A 12690-nucleotide genomic window follows, 5' to 3' on the forward strand; every position below is an offset into this window, starting at 1 on the left:
AGGCTACACTGCAATGCGCTATGAAGGTAGATTATAGTTGAGCAGAAAGAATTGCAAAAACGTGCATTCCATATTTCGATGTTACCTCTATATCAATTAGTTAAATAATTAAACATTGCAATATGAAGGTTGTAAAAAAGAGATCTCTACATAGTGAAAAGGCATTTTGTATTTGCGTTAAAATCAGTTTTTGTTAAAATGTTTGTATTACATTCTTAACATATTTAAGTGTTATGATTGTTACTTATATTTTGTATTAAATTAATGTTTTAATATTAATAATTTTTTAATATTAATAATTTATAAGTAAATGAATAACATAAAAACATATATTTAAAAATTCTAATATAAATGAATAAAATATACATGTTAATTTAACATATTGTAAATGTTAATTTTACTGAAGAAAAATATATTTTTTGAATTCGTTTCCAAATGTTACGATTTTTATGTTAATTTTTTATATAATATTTATGTTGCTTTTTAATGTCTTTAGCTGATTTTCAATTAACAGAAAAATTTTGATGGACGATTTGGGATATGAAATATGTTCGGTTTAACACAAATTTTTTAACGAGAAAATATCTCATACAAACGATTAAATTAACGCTTTTATTAAATGCAACAGATAATACCTAAATATAGAAAACAAATAGGTAATAGAAAACAGATGAATGGAAAGCGGAATATTCATTAATAATCTGAAAAAGAATAAAGTCACTTCGAAAAATTACGCGTTATTTCCGGCTTGATAAATATAAATCAGTGTGCTGATCGTAAATCAACTACTCCTGTTTTTATACCTGCTTTTGCTTTTTACATATCGGATCACATTGCGTTCATCATCGTTCTGTTATGGCGAATGTAGCTTGTACGGCAATAATTTTTCGTTAATGTACACCGATGTGTTGATGCAGATTGCTATGAAAAAATATGCTATTGTGTAATGTATGACAGTGTTGTTACGTTTCGCTAACTCAATGTGCTGAATTGTAGACATTATTCAAATTTTTTAAAAATAGATAAAAACTACAAGGATTTTTATATCCAAATATGAAAACAGCGTTTAACAATACTTTGAAATTAAAAATTTTTGAAATAAATTATAAATTTTTATATCTCAATATTTTGCTGTATTAATGAATATTGAAAAGTTTTTAATTATGAGGTAAAATTCACTAAGGCAAAAACTAAAGTAGTTTTCTATATTGATTTCCCTGTATAAATTATTGCTACTCTTGCGTCGCAAATAAAGCATATAATACGAACCACAAAGATCACGTAAATCACGAGAAATGAACACGTCCATTCATTTCAAGAAAATCAGCAAACTTTCCTTCAATCCTACCGACGCAATTATCCGAAGTTCCGGTTTCCAATTGGCCCGTTTGGCTCTCGGATATTTCGTAGGTTAAACTTTTCTACGTAGACCGATCCGGGTGACCTTTTTCCGCTTTTATTGCCCGCATTGCAAATTGGTGATGTACAGAAAAAGTATACATATGCGAAAGTTTCATTTAAATCGCTGTGCTCGTTCAAATAAACCCATCGTAACCAATGTGAAGGTTGGTGTCGCTCGATTGTGATTTCCTGCAACTCGCCGCTGGAAATTGTTAGTTATCTGAATAACATACAATTTCAATATTATATTATGAGAGTAATGAGTTCTCTCTTGGTTCGCCTTTTATTCATCCACATATTATTATTATTACCAAATTGTATAAGAAAAATACTGCGAAGCCTTATTAATTTCAGCAATAGAAACTTATTGTTAATTGTACATTGATTGCTTCATTCTAATGTATATGTTATCTGTGTGTGAATCATTTTATGCAACAGTTAAAATGTAATATTTATCATAATTTTGAACTGAAGATGTGAATATCTCCAATAATTTATCTTTTCATTTCAAAATATCTTCTAAAATTATTAATTGAAAGAATCATTTTCTACCAAATTGAAATATTTGTGTTTAATTTAAGAGAATACCCCCTCCTCCCCCCCCCTCTCTCTCTCTCTCTCTCTCTCTCTCTCTTTCTTATTTCAATTATAAGTTTATCATTTTTAGCCATGATTTTTTTATGACTCTTTCTCGATAAAATATAAAGTCAAGAATCTTTGAAAACGCGAGTAGTGACAATCTAACCGACAATGCGAAACGAATACAGGCAAGGTTCGGCGACTAAAGCGCGGAGTGCAAAATTATCGAGGTATCGCCGCTACGCGATATTCGTATACAATACAGCAGGCACTGCATCGGGAGGACAATGGTCCTTTTTTCGTTCAAATGGGAACGAGGGTGAAGGGAGAGCAACGTGGCGTGCGGCGTTAAAGGGAGGACGGACGGCGCGCGTGTACGAGGTACGTGGTAACGTAAATCATACCTCGAAATAGATTCGAACGGTCGATCGTGGATTGCGATGTTGGCGTGCCATAAACGCTCGAGTACAAATCCGATTCGCTCTGAAATCTTATCTAAAGCTGAGCATTATGCTAAGCCTGGCTCACGATTACGTGCGGATTAGTACTTTCAGCGTTGTTAACGGCAACAGCAACGTTTACGAACAATCTTCACAAATACAACAATAATCTGCAGCTTTTCATATAATAATCTAAAATCTCTCATATACATATACATAAACTTTACAATAGAAGAAATTTGATATTAATTCGGAGATATAATTTCGAAATCGGAAATTTTAAGTACATTTATTAATTTAATTATCTTCCACGTGATTGTATCATATTCCGAAAACTTTTTATATTTCCGCAGATATAAATCAAACGCAGTGATTTTATTTCAATTTATTTTATTGTTATTGCACGTATAAGGTGACCAACAACGATGGCGATTTTCCAGATGATACGACCTTCGTTTAAACAAAACGCTTAATCGACGAGCGGTGCGATGAAATCGTGATCAGTACGCGCAATGCAGCAATCATTGCGCTCGCGATTCGTTTGCTAAACGAATTTGGAAAGAGGACAGACACGAGTATTGTCCGACGTTGCTCACGTTAAATACGTCGGTTTAATTACCTATTGAACGCTGTAAACGAAGTTTGGTCGTACATATGTTGACAATGGATTCGTTTACTCGAGCGCGTACATAAATCACAGCGATGTCCCGGATTATATCCATTACGATTATGAAATTTTATCACTTTTACATTATTACGAACCTTATTAACGGGGCGGAAGCTATAGTTCAGTGATATTACCATCATATGTTAGTAGATAAAATGAAAATTTCAATTTTCATTAAGTGTCACTGATTTCAATTAAAATAGGATTTTCAATTTCCTGATGGAATATCAATTATAATAGATACCAATTTTCCAACGACAACGTCCTACTCTCGTTTCACTAAGGGAAAATCCTGATTTCGATTCCGCTTTAATTACATCTACCCAACACTGATTGCCTATTATGTGCTTCTAGACGAGTCTAACAAGCTTCAAAGTTCTCTTTGCGAAGAAAGCTTTTTAGTTGCAGTATTCTCGATCTTCAATCACTGTATTTAGCATCACTATATGTTTTACAATAGCTTGCAATTTAATAAGTTACAGTACAGAAATATAATTTCGACTACAATTCAACAATTTTTTATTCATTTTTGATCCATTGGTTTTTTGAATTAAGATTCGTTGGCAAAATTATGAGAATATTCTTTGCAATTTAAACTTTTTCCAAAATAATATTATTAATATTTACTCTAAAATCATATAATTGGAACTCATTAAATCAACTTGTGAAAATCAATTTTTTTGTTTAGAGAAAGAGAAATTATTTTAACTTTAAATGTCAAAAAATTTTTAATAGAAGTCTACGAATATAAAATAATATGTTTCTAACTTGATAAGGAAACATTTTACTTTTTAATCGTTAATGTTAAAGCAAGTCAGGTATCTTATAAGAGATTTCCATAATTCGATGAATGAATAAAATATTGGCCGCGAGGGATCTTCCGGGGATTTTTCACAGCAAAGATATTCATCCTAAAATCTCTTGCGCGCGATATTCTCATTTAATTCGATCCTTTAACCATCTTCTTCGTCAGATCTAACGGATTAGTAACGATTCGAAATTCCTTATATCATGGCTGTTATATCTCGGATCTCGGTTCCAATCTACTTCCCAATCTCGCGGAACATCATTCGTTGGTACTCACTCGAATTCCAAGGCTTCTCGATTTCGTTGCCTTTGAGTTTATTGAGCGGATAGAATGTCTGTGTATGCGCTGTATCTATTTCGCGATCGCTCGAGCTGCAAAAATTTTATGTGGAAACCACCCACGAGACATGATATTCTAGTCTCTATAATAGCCCGTTTTGGAGATGAACTTTGCAGCTGGTGAGAGGCGAACAAGTATAAGAATCGATCGCATCTCAATGCGAACACAAGTAATTTTCTCGTCCTACGTATTCTTGACAATTATATTTAACGTATATATAGTTTTTATTTGCTGCAATAATTATAAAATTTAAATTAATGCTGTAGTACAATAATCAATAAAATTAAGATGAAAAATGATTGTTAAAATAAAATAATATTTAAAGAAATTCAATTCACATTTTATTCGTAACTTGTAATTTACTTCCTTTATATTATTTCTCAGCGACTGCTTTTCTATTTATGTTATGAAACTGTTATTATTTTTTAATAATTATTTTTTAAAAAATTTTTCATTTGCTTTTAAAATATTTTAAAAATATATCTTTTAGTTTACATTTTATACAAATAGCTGTTATAATTAATTCTTTTATAAATTAATACTTGATGAATAATCATATATAAGTACATTCTAAAAATTGGATAAAAAATTAGAATATAATTTTAGAGATTTATCTTCCATTTTGGTTTCATAGATATAAATTGCAAAGGAGGCAAAGAGAAAAAGGAAGTGTAAGAGTAAGAGAAGAAGAGAATGTTGCAGTTCTTATCAGTGAGGGGCAACACGTAGGTCTAATTAACTTCGCGTCGGTTCCAAGGATTTAATCCTGTGGAAAACTGTGCGCACCGGAAAGAGAAAACGTTAAGACTCTGCATCTTTCGCAATTCCGTGAAATCGTTCCCAGACAAATTGAAGATTTTCAAAGAACAGGTGAAGTGAAGATGTAGATTTTATTTTTCCGCCATCATCGTTACTCTGTCGCAATAAACAGTAAATTTTTCTAATCAGGAAATAAGATTAGATATCATGAAATCAAGATATCATACTATCATATCATGATATCACACAATCAAGATTTTCAACGAAGATGCGCTCTCTCTATTTATAACTTCTGCGCAAAGTGCAGGAAAACAAGATTAACTACAAGATTAAAATTAGATTAACTACTAAGACATTGATATCTTATTATATAAAAAAGGGAACTAGAGTATAATTAATTGTGAAAAAACGATCTCTTTATTAGAAACAGACTAAATACGTTTTACTAATACTGTTTATTCTATTTATTATAATATAATTATCGAATTATTGATAATAATTATCGAAAAATGGATAAAAGAACTTAGTTATAAAGTTGGTGTAATAATATCTTATATAATTTTGATAAATGCAATACTTTTAAAAATGAGAAAAATGTATCACAAAATTTATATTCATATAATGGCTGCAAAATTTTTATATTTTAACAATTCCACTAAATTTAGGTCGAGTATTACAACGATAAAAGAAAGGTATAATTATTTTAATTTAATTAAATTATTTTCTGAAAACAAGTGCATTATTAACATAATGCACTTGTTTTCAGAAAATAATCACTATAAGAATAATACTAACTATAAGAATAAAAATGTAATATAACAATTGTAATAATTATAAGTATTATATTACCTTGACTCTCTTTCTTGCATAATTAATTTAAACATCATCAAATAGCTTTCTAAACAAGTTAGAAAATCTTATAATATATTTCTTAATATCTTCTTCTACAAAATAAAATGCAGAAGAAAATAAAAATATAATAATTTATCTTCTTCTGCTATTGCAAATACCTACTTTTGTAGAATGGGATATCCAAAATATTTTATAAAATGGATTACTTTTATACATTGAATAGTTGGTACTTAATTAGTTTGAAAAGCAAATTGTCTCGAGAACAACATGCGTATTATTTTACTTTTAGCGAAATCAACAACTGCGAAATGCGACTAAATCATAAAATGACACTTGCTGTTCATTGACAAGTTGTTGAATCAAAGTTAAAAAAATAATTACGCAATACGTGGATTTCACGAATTTAATATTCACAGATTTGTCCAATGTCGGTTTAAACGCAAATGTGTTATTTTCGGGTGGTATGCGTTTATCAAACCGCATAATTGCATTTTCATCGCTCTTCTCTACAATTAACCATTTAATTTATCGCGACAACGAGTGAAACGTTTGAGCATGGCTATTCCGATGATGGTTACGTAAAACGGATGGACATGTTAAAGCCCGAGCAAAGGTAATTTATCGAGCACTTAGTCCCTGCAGTGACGTCATTTCTCGGAGCGTGAAAGATAATCTATCATTGTGTAGCCAGACAATCGTGGATCAGGATTTGCTTTCACGATTAAAACAGTTCATTAAGGTTGAAGTAAGACGAATTACTAGTCTATAGCACATGATCAATATATTCATCTAAAAAGATACGATGTGACGATTAATTGGATCACGGAATATTTTTTCTGCATGAATTTCCATAGATTTTTTTGTGAGAATATTATAAAATATGTAAAGAGTTTCTAGAAATGTAAGTAGAAATGTAATTTATTTCAAGAAATGTAAGCTTTAACATTAAAAAACTTTTTTGAAATATTTTAAGAATAACGTTTACGATCTTGTAACGTTTCGAAAAATAGATTTCAAAAATTTCAATATGAATTACTTATATTACTTACTTATATTTTTGTCCCTGTATTGCGGCCGTGCATCTCCGATAAAACAGACGAACAGCATCCACACTACGAACCAGCACGTTCCCATTTGGACCTGAAATAAGAAGCGATTCTGAATAGATTTAATTAAGAATTCAATGGTGCGGCATACAGCGCTTTAGTTTCTTTACGACTGCAATGTTACCACAGCTTTGTTCGCGATCTTTTATTCTTAAGTAAGGCTATCCCGATGCTACGCAGTAATAACATAAAATAAATATTATAATGAAACGAATTTAATTATGTATATATGAAATTAACAGTTTTTGAGTCCTTTTTTACTTAATATAGAATTCTTTAATTAGTTATATCAAGATCTTGGAAATATCTACTTTAATTTTCAGTTAAGGTAGAATAATATAGAACAAGATCGATATATATATATATATATATATATATGCATATAAAGCAAGTTTGTGTTCACAATAAATTTTGGTCGCTTTTGCTTACTCAGAAGGAGCAAGCAAAAGTCGTCGTTTCCTTATACGAAAACTTATCGTTTCCTCATTGCATTTCTTCCGATTCATTATTGTTCTTGCGGCGAAGTTCTTCCGTCCAAAAGGATAATCATTTTAATTTATAAAAGTTCTATTACAATTTAAAGTAATTGAAATATATGAGATGTCTTTGACGCAACAATATCGCTCAATTGTTTCGCTACTTTTAACACAATAAATCTTTGGTAATTGTATATCTTTGACAATTTTTCTATACGATTGTCATTGTGCAATTTTCATGCAATTTTAATTTTACCATTATCTACAGCAAATATATTCGGTTGCGTTCTGTAGCGTTCGAGGAGAAGATCGATGGCTGCATTCGCACATTTCTATAACTACGTTATATACGTATTTCTATGACTACGTCGGATCATCGATCCACCTCGTAATCGCTGAAGGGATAATGCTCCTCAACTGTCGAGACCGGAGACTATCCTTTGTGGCAATTGCGCGGATAATCGAAAACCGAGAGAAAGAGACACGGAGTATAGGATTCGCTGCGGTGGAGCACGGTTGAATATTTCCGGGTTTCCGGCGTGCGTGCGCGGAGATGTTATAAAATATTTCTTTGAAGATTTCAACTGTGAAGATATATATTTTATTCGACAAGCGTTTCTGCGCAGCACGTATTCGGATCTCTACGTCAATTTCCGCGAATATTATTCATGAATCGAGCGTGAAAAAGTTCCCTCTGTGTAAGATGACAACGACAACGACAATGATTGTCATGAAATTAACGAGATTTTGTTGTCATGATAATACCAGCTTCTGCGTGTATATCTTATTATTATTTTCGAAAGAATGAACGTTGTTTTCATTTCGCGATGTAATACCGGAACGTCAACTTGAAAATGTTTCTAGATGGCTAAAATCGCCCAGCAAATTGTTAAGGTAAAGATCCGAAGATATAAAAAGTATCACTGACATTAACGATCATGTTGGATTTAATAAAAATTTTCTCTATGTTTGCCTCTCATTTATATTAAGATATTTGTTAGAACATATTTTCATTTATAAAGAAAGCACGTTCGATTAATTAAAAAATGTATAGCATTAACTTTTTATTTAAGTCTAATCTATCTGTATTCTGTATATTTAATTTGAATAATTAGCGTTAACTTTCCTTAAAAATACAATAAGATCAAAGACACACGTATTGTTATTGATGTTTTCGGAAAACGTGCAGTCATTCTCGCGTTTCATCCACTCACATACATTTCGTGAAGAAGCGAGCCAGAGTGTATCCGAAGGCTAGACATCTCCTTGCCCGAACGGTGGTGGGTATCCTTTCCGAAGGCTTATCTATGGAAGGAGATGCCCTTTCCGGGGAAATTCCCGGAGGAACAACGTAAAAGTTCCTATATTCCTTCAAAAGGAAAGCATCATCTAGTACTCGAGGAGTGCAGGTCCTTCTCGACCCCAGGATCATCTCGACCAAGAGAGTACACGAATACATGTGATCTTGTGTACGCACGTACAGTCACACGCACGAAATGACACTCACACGCGAAGTGATAACTTCCACCTTCAAGGATCCTTCGAACCTTCATCGATCACTATATACCTGTCGGGGTCAACTTCTTCGTATCTCGTTTCATGGTTAGCTAGCTCGAAAATATTCCCCATCCCTTTTCATTGAAACGGAAAGAGTGATTTTAGTGCCGTCGCCGGGAAATTTAGAATCCGGAATTCTACGGAGGTAAATAAAACGTATCCTCGGGTCGCCCGGGTCATCGGATCATTGAGTTTCTGGATCCTTGGATTCGCTGATTCTAGGAATACTTGTTCTAACGTCAATAAAATATGTACATGAGAATCATTGTAATGATCAACTTCTTGAGAATGAAACGCTTCTTATCATCCAAATATATTTGTATTTAAATTATTATTAAGTTTAAATCTTCAGTTATTAAGCGTCTATTAAAACGTCTATTAAACAAGCACAGTCATTTTAGCACAATAATACGCGACATATATCACATTTTATTGCTATTTTCTGCTCCATTCCCAATTTTTTTGTTCCAGCCGATTCATTAAAACCCATAGCTGTACTAGCTTAAAACTAAAATTAGCAACAAAGAAAAAAAATAGCAAATGAAAAATCAAGTACATATTTTTGAAGGACTATGTTTTTTGCTGTATTTCTGATTTTTTTATTGTTTTGATTTAAACAATAAATTCAACCAACAGTGTAGCTATGCTTGTACAAGAGCAAAGTATATTAAAATAATTAATTTCTGAACTAAATTTGATCTTAAAATGATTCTAGAATTAATTGTTCTAAGAATGTCTCAAATTGAAATTTTTCTTTCACTGTTTAAGTAAAAAAATTCGACCAAGACCAGTGTGGCTGTGCTGGCTCGCGTACAAAAATAAAATACATTAAAGCAATTAATTGCAGGCTAATTTTGATCTTAAAATATTTCTAGAATTATATATAAAGCACATCCTCCTATCTTAAAATTGTCGTGCTACAAGTGCTCTTTTCGTTAAGACTGTTAGAGTACTTTCGAGTCTTTCAGCAAAATATAATATTAAAGATTCTCGGAGTCGCTGATTTCGAATCCGAAACTCAAATTAAAAAATTCAAAATAGCTAAATCAATATGACGGAAATATTAAAAATCTTCCGATTTCAGTAAAATGTAATATTAAAGGAATTTCGGGATTACTGATTTCAAATCAGGACTCAAAATTAAAAAATTCAAAATTGATTGAATTAATATGGTGGACGAAAATGCTAAAAATTGTTCGATTCTAGTGAAATGTAGCGTTAGGCCTGTTTTGGTTTTCGGCGACGCTGATTTCGAATTCGTATCATAAAATTCATAATGGCTGAATCAATATGGCGGAGAGAAATGCTAAAAATCTTTCGATTTAAAAAAAATGTAGTATTAAAGAATTTTCGAAAATGCTGATGCTGAGTCAGAACTTAAAATTTGAAAATAAAAAATGTAGTATTAAAAGTTTTCCAGAGCTGTTAATTTCGAATCCGGATCAAAACATTTGACAATTTTTAAATGGAATGGATTAATATAGCTAAAATGTTAAAAATCTCCGATTTCAGCGAATGTAATATTAAAGAGTTTTCGAGGATGCTAATTCCAAATTCGAACTTAAAAGAGTAATCCCAAAAAAGGAGTTGTTTTTGACCGTTTTCTTGTGAGTCTTCAATTTTTGGACTGAACTGTATGCCAAATAATAACCTACAATGAAATATTAATTACAAAGAAGTTTCAGAGGAGACATTGTTATCATAGCTGGAGAGAGGGGATGGAGGTATCACATATCTATGCGAAAATCCGTTCTCAAGAAACTTTCTTAAGAAGTGAGAAATGATGATATACACACAACATACGTATACATATTTATATTTATCCTTCGCCAGTTAAAAGCAATATTATATTAAGTTTAAGCATATTAAGTTTATTTCTAAATATTATATAAACAGCGTCTCGCGTCATGTTTTAATGCCAGACACACTACCGCCAGATAAAGATATTTATATGATACTATAAATATATGATAAATATTTATATGATTTAAATATGTATATGCGATATATATATATTTAAAATATTAAAAAATAATTATAAAAGTTTGAAATAGAAGAATTTAAAATCTATTTTAATAACAATATTGATGTATTATTACTTTCGATTCATTAAAACTTTAATAACACAACATTAATCGTAAAATATAAATTACTTAGCCCGATTTAATTCAATTGAATATCGATTTTAATTCGAATGAATATCGATTTTTTTTATGTAAAATTACTAAAAAGTCTATAATTAATATAAGTCTATAATTAATGTATTTGATATTAATTATTCTTAAATCCAAATCACAATGAAAACGAGAATTTTGCAGAGTTTAGTAACTTTGGTTAATTCAGATAAGACTAAATGCATGTGAAACAATAGCTGCGAAATAAGTAGAGAGATAAGAAACAAAGCAAAACAAAAATATGACAAGACACATCTGGTACGTTTTTAAGCTGAGCAATATTTCACAAAGGAAATAAAATTAACAAACATAAATAAAATTATGAGAATTACGATTTTTTATAGTTATTACAACAATTTTATTTGTCTAATATAATATATCATACAAGTATTAACAGCGAATAGATCTTAATTTATTTTTATAATTTTAGTAAAATTAATAAAATTTATAAAATTGTTCATATCTATTTATTTTCATTTTACTACTCTCTCTAAAATTTAACATTGAAATTTCGCAATGTAGCGAAAGACGACGAGATGTTATTTTGCGAAATAAAGTAAACAATTTGCTTGTTAATCGTAGGATTAGAAGATTATTAACAATAGCATGGCAGCAATAATCATAATAAATAGCGCTAGCTAACCCAGTGATATTGTAGTAGAACAAATATCCGGGAATGACTTTCCCGAGCTGCAAACGATATTAAAAGTTATTAATGGTCACGGCAACCTCCGTTTCGCCTTATTCCTAAGGAGAAGTGAGAATTAAAGAAGGTGTGAACAGACGGAAGGATAAAACCAGAAAGACCATACGAAGAAAAAGTTCAGTTTTCTTTTCTCGTAAAAAGTTCTTGCGTCTTCTCTCTCGCGGCATTTCTTTGAGAACATCCGTATACTTACTACGCTGCACTATACTGCAGTTCTCGTTATTATCTCACTGCTGCCATAACGTCATTCTTAAGCTTCGCTATCGTCCGTCTGCTTTGTCGTTATTGCGCACCGGAAGCAACGTTAAGCACAGAGTATAAATATAAACGATTGTCGGAAAGAAAGAGAAAAAAAAACGAAAATAGCTAGCTACATTTTTGCGCCGTAATCGTTGCGAACTAGAAAGCTTGTAGGATGTCAATGAACGCGAAACTGTTTATGCACGATGGCATCGTTACCCTTCACTTTCTAACGGAAAATTGTGTAGAGGAAGGCAAACAGAAGAGGTTCTTAAGGGATCGATATGTGATGAAACATTAAGATTAGCTCTCATGACATAGAAGTGCATTAGTTAGACAATCTAGTGTCTTTACATAGATACCACTATATGGAAGTGGCGAGATAGTCATTTTTTTCAGCTCTTTATCTATATATCATGTATCAAATAATACATAAAAAATTTACTAAATTTTAATAAATATTTGTTTAAATAGTACTAACTAAATATTTATTTATAATAAACAAATATTTACTCAATAAAAAAATGATACTTGAATCAAATTAATGGTTATTGTATTAAATAAATAAATAAATAAATAAAAAAGA

At 31.0% G+C, this 12690-nt stretch overlaps 1 protein-coding gene across 2 annotated transcripts in view; it reads right to left on the minus strand.

The window, feature by feature from the left end:
* The window catches only part of LOC108686565 (C-type lectin 37Db-like), a 102754-nt gene that overhangs the window by 67641 nt on the left and 22423 nt on the right, over positions 1–12690 (minus strand). For both annotated transcript variants that reach the window (XM_018191936.1, XM_018191935.1), the window contains exon 2: positions 6895–6985. In XM_018191936.1, the coding sequence (XP_018047425.1) occupies positions 6895–6979 (85 nt within the window). In that variant the 5' untranslated portion in view covers positions 6980–6985. The remainder of the gene's footprint in view (positions 1–6894; positions 6986–12690) is intronic.

The sequence above is a fragment of the Atta colombica genome, unplaced genomic scaffold (genome assembly GCF_001594045.1).
Source record: "Atta colombica isolate Treedump-2 unplaced genomic scaffold, Acol1.0 scaffold187, whole genome shotgun sequence".
Lineage (NCBI taxonomy): Eukaryota > Metazoa > Arthropoda > Insecta > Hymenoptera > Formicidae > Atta > Atta colombica.